The sequence below is a fragment of the Peromyscus leucopus genome, chromosome 12 (genome assembly GCF_004664715.2).
Source record: "Peromyscus leucopus breed LL Stock chromosome 12, UCI_PerLeu_2.1, whole genome shotgun sequence".
Taxonomy (NCBI): Eukaryota; Metazoa; Chordata; class Mammalia; order Rodentia; family Cricetidae; genus Peromyscus; species Peromyscus leucopus.
In genome coordinates this window covers 79,691,739-79,705,287 of record NC_051073.1, presented here as the reverse complement: position 1 = coordinate 79,705,287, position 13,549 = coordinate 79,691,739, and the positions used below count along the sequence as shown (strand labels likewise).

The 13,549-nt window shown below is 45.8% G+C and overlaps 1 protein-coding gene across 1 annotated transcript in view; it reads left to right on the top strand.

The window, feature by feature from the left end:
* The window catches only part of Crkl (CRK like proto-oncogene, adaptor protein), a 33,972-nt gene extending 21,353 nt beyond the window's left edge, over positions 1–12,619 (top strand). Inside the window, exon 3 of the mRNA XM_028856688.2 lies at positions 11,847–12,619. Coding sequence (XP_028712521.1) covers positions 11,847–11,981 — 135 coding nt within the window. The 3' untranslated portion in view covers positions 11,982–12,619. The remainder of the gene's footprint in view (positions 1–11,846) is intronic.
* Positions 12,620–13,549: the final 930 nt, after the last annotated feature.

Here is a 13,549-nt window from a genome sequence, read left to right as displayed (position 1 = left end):
TTCACTGTGCATCCAGGCAGCCTTGAACTCTGACTGTCTTCCTGCCTCAGCATCCTTTAGAGACTGTTGTAGATGATGTCTGCTGTATGGGTGCATTCCTTGGCATGTGCAGAGTAGGGTTCGTTCGTGGTGTTGTAGAAGGATGGCCTAGAGCTTTGGGAGTCAGAGAGCCAGACCATTGATGTGTATTTTAAGATGACACACATACTTGGTGCTACACAGCTCCCCTAGCCTCTCAAACCCCATTTCTCACGATGCTGAACCCAACTGTCATCAAACCTTCATCATTACAGGCTTCAGTTGGCGCTTCCGGCAAGACTCTGTTAGCAAGAACCCTAGAAGTCCTTTACTGCTCCACTGAGGATGTTTCCTATCAAACTGTGTTCCTCCGCTTGTGCTGTAGTCTAAAACTCTTCAGATAGTAATGCCTGTCTGATCTTGTTAAAAACCAGTTCTCTTGGGACTGTTGCAACTAGGTTATTAGTGAAAGTGTTAAAATTAAGTTGAGGAACACTGAGAAAAGTAGGGCAAAATGTACCCTGTTGGAACTCCTTGTGCCCGTAGGTAGTGTCACGGAGAAGAGTGATGGCGGTGGTGAGCAGTATTCCCTGAATTATTTCACAAGTTTGTGTTGTTTTGTTTTTCCCGTAAAAATAATATTTGATGAGTGTGGAATGTAGATCAGCCCTCAGTTTGATTTTCCAGCACTACAAAGTTAAATAAAGAAGTTGACTTTTGAAAGATTCCCTGCAGTTTAAAAAATGTTAGCTATTTTCCTCTTCTCAAGTAGTGCTTTGATTTGTGGCATGTGTAAGAGAAATGTAGATGTGGTCCTCACTCTGACAGCAGAGCTAGCCAGCTCTGTTGATGCGGGCCTGTAATCCCAGCTACTTGAGGGGCTGAAGCAGGATGATAAAAAGGTTAAAGCCATCCTGGGCAGTGAAGACCTTGTCCCAAAAAGTTTAAAAAAAGAAAAAAAGGATGGATGTCATTGATGGTAGTCTCAATCTCCGGTGTGGAAGAAAGAGGAAAGGGAAGAAAGCAGCAGAGCTCTCTATTTATTTCCTGAGTGGAGCCACAGAGGGCTGCCTATGAAGCCCATCATATGCCACAGCAGAGTTCTCAGACTGAGCTGCACTGCCCTTTCCTAAAGGTCTTGTATGTGGGTTTGCGTATATGAGTGTAGTATGCCCAAAGGCCAAAGAGGGTGTCAGATCCCCTGGCACTGAGTTTTCAGGCAGTTGTGAGCAGCTTGACATGATGTAAGCATTCTGCTGAGCCCTCTAAAGATCTCTAAGCAGAAGATAATAGTTGGAGCAAGAGTGCTGTTGTTACAGAATACTTGTCAAAGTTCCTTAGCTGAGAAGCAAGATGGGGAAATAGTGTGGCCTGTTTTACATCCTGGTTTTTATGGTATAGTTGTGGGCAAGTTACTTAAAGTCCTCTAAGCAGCATGCATGGAAGAGTTGAAATTTTCCATCACCTGTCCATTTATATAACCAACCAGGGGGTGATGCATGCACCAAGGAGCTTACCTTGGTGAAGGAAGGGGGGACTAGGGAAGAAGGTATAGGTATAGGTTGGTCTGGAAAGGCTTCCTGGAGGAGGTAAGGTTAGCCCTTGGATTGAAGGATGAATACAGCTAGCTGCTTAAACCAGGAAGGCGGAGGAGGGCCTTGAAACACGACTGAGCAGCTGCCAGTAGATGAAACATAGAGAGCAGGTTGGTAAGGCCAGAGGGCAATTTCTAAAGCAGGGAGCAGGTTTCACATATTGTAAAAGACCTAATGAGATTGACATTTTTCTTGGCATTGCTTTAATTTGAAGGTGAAACAACCAGTTCTCCAGAACTGGTTTTAGGGATTGTCTCCTGTGATTTTTTTTTTTTTAATTGCACAGAAAATGCTTTATTTCCTTCTAAGAACTCACTCATATCTAGTATGCGTTTATTACTACAAAGAAAGGGAAGAGCCAGATGTGTACAACCTGCAATCCCAGCGCTTGGAGGTGGAGACAGGAGCATCAAGAGTTCAAGATCATCCTGGGTTTACATGAGTAGACCCTACCTTAGAAGGTGGTAGGAGACAGTGGGCAGAGAATTTCTTAGCACTGTGAATATACTTGTCTTGGGTACACATGCTTATGTGTACACACAATTAATTAATGGTGTTTTCTGTGTTGAGTTTGTATCTAGATGAGCTTCAGTCACAGTTTCCTGTATGACAGAGGTTAAGAAACAGGGTTGAGGCCGGGCGGTGGTGGCGCACGCCTTAATCCCAGTACTTTATGAGTTCGAGGCCAGCCTGGTCTACAGAGTGAGATCCAGAAAGCGCAAAGCTACACAGAGAAACCCTGTCTCGGAAAAAGAAAGAAAAGAAAAGAAACAGGGTTGAAGCCAGGCAGTGTGGTGCACACATCTTTAATCCAGTACTCAGAAGCAGAGGCTGGTGGATTTCTGTGAGTTCCAGGTCAGCCACAGCTGCTCCACAGAGAAACTGTATCTTGAAAAATAAAAATTAAAAAAAAGAAAAAGCAAGCAGGTTGGGTGACAGTGAAATGCTTGCTTTGCAGTGGTAAAGCCTGAGTCTGACCCTGGAGTCCACATCGAAGCTGGGGTGGAGTCTGTGCCTGTAGTCCTAGTGATGGAAGACAAGAGGCAGACAGAAGGTCCTTGGAAAGCTCCCTGGCTAGCTAGTCTCAAATAAAGGTGAAAATGCCTGAAGAATGTACCCAGGATTATCTATCCCTGACATCCCCTCCACTCAAACACGCACAACCGATTGTTACTCCTGGTGTTCTGCAGGAATCAGTCAGGAGAAAACAGTCTGTAATGGGTTCCATGTATCCATGTCACAAACTTCAAGTAAGACCTAAAGTGATCAGAGCAGACTTGGTAAAAATCAAGAGAGATTGAGTTGTGTAGATTGCCGCTTAGTCCAACCTTCTCCCGGATATTCTGACCTTGTACATTGTCTTGACGTGGATACTATAAACATGTCCACTCCTTCAGCACATTAACTCTTCGATGGTAACAGACAGGAACTTGGGATACTGCAGTGAACAAACCAAAGGCTTCTTTCCTTGAAGGACTTATAGAACAGTTCCAGGGTGAGTTAGTTCTAGGCTGTTAGTTTTGTTAGTTAACCAGTTCTTGCATTCTGACTGTCAAAACCATTCATTTTATCTGTCCCCTTTCCTTGCTTATGTAGCCTTTTGTTTTGTTGTTTTGGAGATGGTCCATGCTGCCCAGTCTGGTCTTGAAATCCTGGGTTGGGCTGGAGAGATGGCTCAAGGTAAGAGCACTGGCTGCTCTCGAGAGGACCCCGGGTTTAATTCTCAGCATCCACATGCCGCTGACAACTGTCTGTAACTTCTGTTCCAGGGATCTGACACCCTCACACAGACATACATGCAGGCAGAACACCACTGCATATAAAATAAGAAAAGAAGAAAATCCTGAGCTCAAGTCATCCTCTGTCTTAACCTCCAAGTCTTTAGGACTGCAGATGCACACCACACCCAGCTCCAGGGACTCCACTTGTTCCTCTTGAATTTTTTGTTTTATCTTGTTAAAGCTGTCTTCTGAATCCTTGGTAACTGATTAGGCATCCAGCACCTTGATTACTCTCCTGTTTCTGGCTAACCATTTCACGAAAGATTGGTGTGTTTTGTTTTGTTAATGTAGGAACTCCGTGACCTTGAACTTGCTATACAGTTGAGGATGCCTCTGAACTTCTGATCCTCCTGCTTCCACTTCCCACATGCTGGGACTCCAGCATTGACCTTTGTCTTAGTTGGGTTTCTCTTGCTAAGATGAAACACCATGATGAAAAGCAGCGTGGATGGGTGGTCATTTGACCTACACATCACTGTTGATGGTTGAAAGCAGTCAGGGCAGGAACTTGTAGGAGGAACCTGGAGGTGCAGGAGCTGATGCAGAAACCGTAGAAGAGTGCTGCTTACCTGCTTGCTCCACGTGGCTTGCTTTCTTACAGAATCCAAGACCTCTAGCTTAGGCATAGCACTACCACAGTGGTCTAGGCCCTCCCGTATCAGTCAATCACTAATTAAAAAAAATGTCCTACAGGAGACATTATCTTAAATGAGGCTCCTTCTCTGATGACTCTAGCTTTTGTCGAGTTGACATAAAAACTAACCAGCACACCTGGTGTATATGGTACTAAGAATCAAACCCAGGGCTTTGTGCATGCCACACAAACACCAGGTACCATCCTCACAAAAAAGATTTGAGAAAGAAACGTTTAGATCTTCTTACTAAAGTCTTCTGTGCAATGTCTTGCCTGATGTCTTTTGTTTGCTAATCTTTTCTGGCATTTGGTCCAGGTTTGGTTTCAAGCTCACCTGTAGGATTTACCGTCTTCCTGGTTTACACAAACCAAGTGACCTGACCGCACTTAGTACACCACTGTCTTCTGATGTACGTTCTCTGTGACAGAACAGTCTTGAACTCTTACTCGCTTGCCAAGTGCTTGGCCAGTACTTAAGTCTTCAATCCACCCTTACTGGCTCGAGAACACCTTTTATCTTTGATGCCTGTTCTTTTTAAATGTTGACTTGTTTTATGTGTATTTGTGTTTTGCCTGCATGTGTGTCCGTGCACCACGTGTACCTGGTACCCGAGGAAGCCAGAAGGTGTCAGATCTGGAACTGGAGTTACAGATGGTTGTTTTTGTTTTTTGTTTTTTTTTTTTTTTTTTTTCGAGACAGGGTTTCTCTGTGTAGCTTTGCGCCTTTCCTGGAACTTACTTGGTAGCCCAGGCTGGCCTCGAACTCACAGAGATCCGTCTGGCTCTGCCTCCGAGTGCTGGGATTAAAGGCGTGCGCCACCAACGCCCGGCACAGATGGTTGTAAAGTGCATGTGGGTGCTGAGAATCGAACCTGGGTCCTCTGGAACAGCAGTCAATGCTCTTAACCACTGATCTATGTCTCCAGCTCACTTTTTAATTTTTTTTTTTTTTTTTTTTTACTATTTTATTTATTTTTGAGACAGGATCTCATGTAGCCCAGCTGGCCTTGAATTCATTGTATAACTGTGGTGTAGACGCGGAATTTTTGATCCTTCTGCCTCTACCTACCATGGATTATAGGCATCCACCGATATTCCAGGTGTATGATTCTGGTGATCTTTGAGCTCACTAGCATCCTTAAGATAAAATAAAAATTGTTCTTTATTCCCACTAGAGGTCATACATGATTATATTGGAATTTCTTCTTGAATTCCTTTGCCACCATCCCCTTGAAGGTTTAATTATTTATTTTATTTTATGTGTATGTGTATATGCTTGAGTGTGTGTATTTGAACCATATGTGTGCAGGTGTCCTCAGAAGAGAGTGTCAGATCCCCTAGAAGTGGAATTCCAGGCAGTTGGAGCTGCCCAGTGATGGGAACTGAACTCAGTCCTCTGGAGAGCAGCACATGCTCTTAACCGCTGAGCCCTCTCTTTGGTTTCTTTTTAACCCCTACTATTCAGGTGATATCTCTTCTCTGAATCGTTTGAATTAGCTTCCTCAAAGCCTATTGTGCAAGTTCCCTTCAGTGACTGGCTGGGATTCTCAGAATTCTGTTTCGTCAGTTGGTTTTCTTTCATTGGTTAGAATTAAATTCACAACAACAGTGTTCTGGCTTTGTTTTGTTTTGTTTGTTCTAGACAGGATATTGCTATGTAGCTAGGAAACCCTGAGTTCACTCAGTGTGTGTGTGTGTGTGTGTGTCTCCGTGTCCCTCCCTTCCAGAAGTGCCTTACACTTGGAGGGGTTCTCCTGCTTCACAGTACTGTGCACCGTGTGTAGCTTACAATAACAGTCTTTTCACCGCTTTTGCTTGCTGAGATGAAGCAGCGTGCCAAGCATAATGAAGTTTCAGTGTCCTAGAATAATCTCAGTGTCCCACAAAGGAACACACACAAAGCTGAAGCCGCTCAGCAAGGCAGCACTTTTTGTATATAGGGTGGCTAGAACCCAGTCCAGGCTAGCACGTAGCTGGGCAGGATGTTCACTTTGTTTTTATTTAACACAGATGGTAACTTTTCCCCCCATTGGCTGGGGTCTGTCATGGTCTTTTGCAATTGACTACTTTAAAAAAAGAACCGGTACAGAGGAGAGAGGGAAGGTGTCAGCTACTATAGGCCAAGTTCTGGGAGGAGGTGTTACCAGATTGGGGGAAGGTTGAGATTAAAAGATGTGCATATACATTTTACAAGGTGGGGAGGTTATTGGCCCTTGGTGGCAAACGATCTGATGAGAGAAAACCATTTCTCAAGGTAGCACTGGTTATATTTTCAGTCTCAGAGATCATCATCCAAAGGGGAGTGGCCTGTAGCTTATATCCACCTTGTATTGGTCCTCCATCATGTTTGTCAAGAAGCACCTGACTCAGCCCTGGAGATCCACATGAGGTCACGACTTACTGATGTAAGGCTGCTTCCCCTCCTCTCTGTCACATTCCAGGAGCGGAAGCTTTCCCTCCTGCAGTACCCACAGACTGGTGCTCACCTTCTTAAGAGCCGGAGTGCCCAGGGCCCGTGGAATCACCCTTTGGATTTTCCATGGGGACTAAGCAGACTAACTCTTAACTTGTTCTTGAAGTAGGTCTTGCCGTGTTGCCCAGGCTGGTTTTGAGCCCTAGTATAGAAGCTATTCGCACAGGTACCTGTCTTACACTTCTGTCTTTTTAGAGTGTTACATCAGTTCTTGCAACTAATTTTTAGAAATTTTCATTTTTTCTATTTCTTTACTGCCAAAGATGCTTGTTTTCCCCATGATCACAACACCATGTCAAAGGCAAGAATGTTCTCTGGACATTGATATACACCTGTAGTCACTGTCTTCTGGAGGCTGAAGCAGTTCAAGGCTAGCCTGGGTTACATGGTAAATTCCAGACCACTCTGGGCTACATAAATACTGTGATACCCAGCTGCCAAAAGAATAGAGGTGTCTGTCAGTACAGGCTCGTGCTAGAGCCCAGGGTGGGCTCCAGGTAAACAGTCCTGCTACTGCATCGGCCTCTCGGGCTAGAATTCTGGGGATGGATCCGCAGACCCATCACTCCTCTAAAAGAGCTTTAGGAAATCCTCCAGATGCTGAAGTCAGGAATGGTGGTAGTGGTGGGGTGCTCAGCTCTTTATTACACGTATTGATTTGTGTGCCTAAGAACAACTTGAAGGAGTCCGTGTTCTTCCGTATTATACCAAGTGGGTCCTGGGGATGGGGCTCAGCTGTCAGGCAAGCACCTTTTTCTGCTGAGTCATCTTGCCGTCCCAGGTTCTCAACAGGGGCTCACTATGCAGCCCTGGTTAGCCTGGAACTCGCAGAGATCTGCCTGCCTCTGCTTCTCACATTTTTTATAAAAAATTTTTCTATTGGCAAATCACAATGTCATTGCTTATAAATCAGAATGAACTGTTCTTCAGAGGATTTTGTTTGCTTAGGGAGATAGCTGGTCCATAAAGCACTTGCCACACTAGTGTGAGGACTTGGGTTTGTTCCTTAGAGCCCATCTGAACAGCCAGGAACGGTGCGTACATTTATAATCGTGGTGCTAGGAAAAAGGAAATACTTAGTACCCGTGGCTCACCTACCAGCTAGCCTAGCCTAATTGGTGACCTCCCAGTGAGAAACACCATCCCAAAATGAAAGTAGATGGCTCCTGAGGAATGACACCCAAGATTGGCTCAGGCCTCCATGTATATATATGTGTAACACACATGCACATGGACATATATGCCAAAAGGGGAGGTGGTTTTTCTTAGTATGTAAATAGGATGAGAATATTCTGAAATTGATTTGGTAATTTTCAGTCTTACAGCAGAGCCCTGAGACTTCTTTTTTTTTTAAAGGTAGTCTCACATTCATTCATAGCCCAGGCTGACATTAGACTTGGCTGTCCTTCTACCTTGGCCTCCTGTGTGCTGGGGTAGGGTAGTGCTTGAAGACCACCATACCTGGCTTTATTGTGGTTGGTGTGTGCATGTGTGCATGCCTGATGAATGGCAGTCAGGGGACGACTCTGTAGAGTCGGTTCTCTCCTCCCACCTTTTCGTGGGTTCTGAAGGTGGAATCAGGTCCCCAGGCTTGCACAGCCAGTACCTTACCCACCAAGTCGCCAGCCCCTCGTGGCTTTGATATTTTCCTTACTGAGCATATTTTCATTTACATATTGACTATTTGTATTTTCTGTGGAGTAGTATCCTTTCAAGTCTTTGTGGTTAAGAGTGTTTACTGCTTTTGTAGAGGACCCCATGTCAGGTGCTTGTCATCTCCAGGGGGATCTGACACCCCTGAGCTCTGTAAGCACCCATATTCATGTGCACATACCCACACACATACCCACAATTAAAACAATAAAAATTAATATTAGTAACAGTAAAGGGCGATATGTCTATAGCTCTGTAATAGAGTGCCTGCTTGGCATGGCAGATGGCACGGTTTGTAGTCATAGGAAGGACTAGGTCAGGTGCTGCTCCCAGACTCTCTGTCTAGCCTACTCTGACCATCTTGATAGGTCCACATTCCTTCAGCAGAAGCAGTGGCTTGTTTTCATTCTGTGTTGTTGACTCAGTACTTTATGTATATAATTATATATAACTGTTGTTATGTTGGGGGTTTTTTAATATTTATTTACGTATGTATGCAATATTCTGTCTACCTGCATGCCAGAAGAGGGCATCAGATCTCATTATAGATGGTTGTGAGCTTCCATTGTGAGCCTCCATGTGGGTGCTGGGAATTGAACTCAGGACCTCTGGAAGAGCAGCCAGTGCTCCTAACCCTCTGAGCCACCTCTCCAGCTCCTGTTGTTATATTGTTATCTAACATATTCAGCAGGCATTGGCCAAATCGGGACTGCTGAATGTTTACTGTTTAACTGCAACAAAGATAGGGAAGTTGCTTAAAAATGAGAAACTGCCTTAAATTGATTGGGTAGAATCCTGGTGGAAAATATAAAGTGAATGTTTTTCAGTGTCTTGCATCCTCTGTTCTTGTCTTCCTGTTGTCTTTAACCTGCTGTATCCATTAGAATGATTTGTTAGACAGTGTCTTCAGGTCTTCTTCATCCATCATTCTATTTGCTTTTTTTTTTTTTTTTTTTTTTTTTTTTTTTTTTTTTGGTTTTTCGAGACAGGGTTTCTTGTGTAGCTTTGCGCCTTTCCTGGAACTCACTTGGTAGCTCAGGCTGGCCTCGAACTCACAGAAATCCGCCTGGCTCTGCCTCCCAAGTGCTGGGATTAAAGGTGTGCGCCACCACCGCTCGGCTCTATTTGCTTTTAAGGGAGTTGCTTGGTTGGTTGGTTGGTTTTGACTTTTTGAAACAGAACTTGATAGGGCCAAGGGTGCTGGCTTTGAACTCACTGAGTAGCCGGGGCTAACCCTGAATTCCTGGTCCTCCTTTCTTCACCTTCCAAGTGCTGGGTTACAGACACATACATCACGGCATGTAACTCTGTATGTGTTTTTTTTTCCCCTTTGTTTCTTTTAACATCTGCCAATCTGAAGTGGCATTTTTCCTGTGTGTTGTCTCCTCCCCTGCCCTTTGCTCAGACTCAAACACTGGGACTTAGACTGCTAGACAAGCGTTGTACTCTTACCCCTGGACCCCCCCTTTATCAACTCTGATAGGACTCTGTTACTGACTAAGTTGAAATTTTTGGCTTTTACCAAATTTACCCCATGGCTCAGTGGGTAGAGATGCTTGCTGCCCAGCCTAGGGACCTGAGTTATCACTAGGACCCAAGTGGTGGAAAGAACTGACTCCTAAAACTGCCCATTCCACACATAAGCCCTCCACCCACACTCATACATATGTGCACACAATACATACAAGTACATACATGTAACAAACATTTCTTTTAGTGTTATGGGTATGAATGTTTGTCTACATGCGTATCTGTGTACCACCTGCATGTCTGGTGCCAAAGGTAGGCACCACCTTGCAAAGTGGAGCCACAGACAGTTGTGCGCTACCATGTGGTGCTGGGAATTGAGCCTGGGTCCTCTGGAAGAGCACGTTTTGTTCATGGCTGAGCTCTTTGCAGACCCAGGGAGACTTACGTTTAGACCCTGTCTTTATAGAAATTACAGTGGGCAGACGAGCCGGGGAGCAGCATGGACAACACGCCACACTCTTGGCAACACGCGCTGCACCAGCTCAGTGTCAGCGGTTCCTAGCTTTATTTTGTCGCAAGCGGTGGTGGATTGTCTTTCTTTTAAGCCAGCCTCCTAAAGAGCATAAGAAGCAGATTGTCAGAACATGGAAGTATGTCAGTGGGAGCACACCCCTGGATATACTTTTTGTGTTGAGTATATAAATACAATTTTGAAAATCCTGATCAGACACTTGTTGGGCCCTGAAAGTACCTCCCCATAGCTCTCTGGGTCCCCAAAATGCTTTCAAAACCTCTTTTGTTTTGTTTATTTATCTATCTATATTTATTTTGGGGCTGCTCACTCTGTACCTCGAACTCAGAGATCCACCTGCCTCTGCCTCCCGTGTGCTGGGATTAAAGGTGTGCATCATCACCGCCTGGCAAAGAACTCTTGGACGATAAAATTCCCAGCTTTTACTAGATGAGCAAACTAATCTCTGAACTCTGGGTGCCTGTCCTCCAGCGGTAGATGGAGTTCCACAGCCTGCATTTTTGTTTGTCTTTAATTACATTTGGAGTGTATGTGTGTGTGTGTGGGGGGGTAGCAGTCAGGACAACTTACAGGAGTCAGTTTTCTCCTTGCATCACGTGAGTCCTGGAACTGAACTCAAGTTGTCAGGCTTGGTGATAGGTGCCCTTGTCCTCGGAGCTAAGCCTCGTGTTGTGATTGACACCTGTAGGCTCAGCACTTGGGACCGAGGGCAGGCCAGCCTGAGTTATGAATGTAGTAAGACCCTGTCCCCCACCTGCACCCCACCCTACAGTGACTGTCCCATAGAAAGTCAGGGACAGCTCAGGGTGGTGTCATGGCTGCTTAGGGACCGTGGTGAGGTGATGTTGCTGATAGACTTTCCACCCCTGTGAATTGAAGTGAGTGGATTCCCTCCTGTCCTCCTCCCTTCCCTCACGCACACGTTTGTCATTGTGTTTTGTGTATTAGGAGGTCAGAGGTCAACATCAGGTGCTGTTGTCTATGCACTGTCCACCTTGTATTTTGAGACAGGGTTTCTCGGTCACCCTGGAACTAGACCGCCAGGGATCCACCTTTCTCTGCCCTACCAGCTCTATTTACAGCTCCATGCCGCCATGGTTAGCCTTTTTTCATGTGTTCTGGAGATGAAACTCAGAGCCTTAGGCTTGCATGGCAAGTTCTTTGGTACCTTTGCCCACTAAACCATCTTGCCAGCACTGGTTTGTTTTGTTGTGGTGGTGGTGGCGGCGGCGGTTGTGGTCTTTTAGTATGAAATGCTTCACAGATGTGTGTTATTGCCTGTGAGGAGTCCATGCTGATCATCTCTGTGTCATTCCAGTCTGATAAATACACCGTCAAAGCAGCATGGTTTCTTACTTGGAGACAGCATCTCAGTGAGCCCAGGCTGTGTGCTGGGACTGTGAGTGCCAGGCCTGGCTGACCTTCTGTGCAGCCTAACATGCCCATGTGTGTTCGTTTATGCGTAACCCCTGGGGGGACGGCTGCTTCACAAATGCTTGCCTTCACCTGAGAGGTGTCCTGGGCGCGCTGGTGGTGTCCTGTGTCTTTGTAGCATTTGATTTTCAGGTCCAAACACTGAAGAAGGAAAGGTTAGTCTTAGTCTTTGGGTAGATACTATTTGTGATTGAATGTAAACTGTCTTTTTGTTGTTTGCACAGTGATGCTGATTGTGTCTTCTTTATCCCTACAGGTTGGTGACATTGTGAAAGTCACAAGGATGAATATAAATGGCCAGTGGGAAGGCGAGGTGAATGGGCGCAAAGGGCTCTTCCCTTTCACACATGTTAAAATCTTTGACCCTCAAAACCCAGATGACAACGAGTGATTGCTGTTGCCGTCCCTGCTGCTGCCTTGTTCTGCCTGTCCTAGTCTCCGTTGAAGTGGGAGGCACTCTCACATGCAAGTCACAGCGAGCTGCTGGTGGCCGGCTCCATCCCCTGGGTCTCCTGCACATTTGGAATGCCTCCAGCAGCTGCCTCTTGGCATCTGTATCATAGTCATCCTGTCAGAGTAGCGGTCCTAGCGTTCTTCTGGACTGTAAACTGGAACCTGGGGAAGCACACAGTAGAACTGAACACAGGAGGGGCTTCCTTCTCATCACTGCCTCGTCTGCATTGGAGACGGACTCTGTGTGAGCCTGCTGACAGCCCACACGGAGAGGGCTAGCCTCAGCAAGCTCTTGCTGTTGCTGGTCCACAGAGCAGTGGCTTTGCTACCGACTTGTTTTTCTTTGGACAACAGAGGAAGTAAACTCCAGACAGTTCTGTCCAAACTCCTGCAGTCTGGCTTGTTTCCACTTTCTTTTGTTTAGTTTTGGTTTTGGAAGACTAATTCATTAGAGTTGTGTGTTCTGAACAGATTTTTAAATAGTAGGTTGGATTTTTGTGATAGTCTAAGGAACAATACATGTCTCTGAGCTTCCAAACTGAAGCTGCTGTACGTAACTAAAGAATATGAAAAAGACACCCTGAAGTAGAGGCCTTTATCTTTTGGTTGCCACGATAACTTGTGTGCCATGTGGCAAACAGTGCACACACACACACAGCGGTCAAGGTGTGCCGTGCTGGGTGCAGCCTGGAAGCACCAGGGTGAACCACTGGTGGTCTGGGGACCCTGTGGCTGTTGCCACAGGTGGAACATTTGGTCAGTTCTGTCTAGCGTTTGAGTAAGTACACCCCCTTTAAGAACTCAAGTGAGTCCCCACAGAGTCCTGTCAGCTCTTCCTGTCCAGACCCAGCCTGTCCAGGCAGCTTGAAAGTGAGTCCTGTCTGTTTGGTTCCACAGCCTAAGTGGAACAGAACACAGTGCTCCTGAACCAAGAAAATGCAGGCTCTGGAACCCTTAACCCATATACCATGAGCCAGCATGCAAGCCAGCTGGTACAACGTGTGTCTGCCCCTCATCTGCACGTGGCAACCCTGAGTTCTAGAACCTTTCTGTAGTATGCTCTGTTTCAGCTGGACCCTGATGAGGACACGCCTCCACACAGAACTCCAAGCAGACCGAGATATGTAGCAGTGACCTAGTGAGCAGCTCCAGGGTTGACAGAACAGCTGTAACTGTGGCCCTGGCTCTGGAGGCTCTTAGGCTGTGAGAACTGATGTGAGAACTGAGAGTACATTCAGCAGACAAAAACTAACACAAGCATTTGTCCACTATATTTATTTCTCTTCAAGACTTTCTTTTTAATTTTGTGTATATTGGGCATGGTGGCACACACCTTTAATCCCAGCAATCAGAAAGGCAGAGGCAAGCAGATCTCAGAGTTCAAGGCCAGCCTGAGTTCAAGACTAGCCTGGTCTGTGTAGTGTGTTACAGGACAACAGGCCCACAAACAGAGCCTGTTTCAGAAACACCCCGTAAAGGTGTGTGGGTGTTTTGCCTGCATGTGTG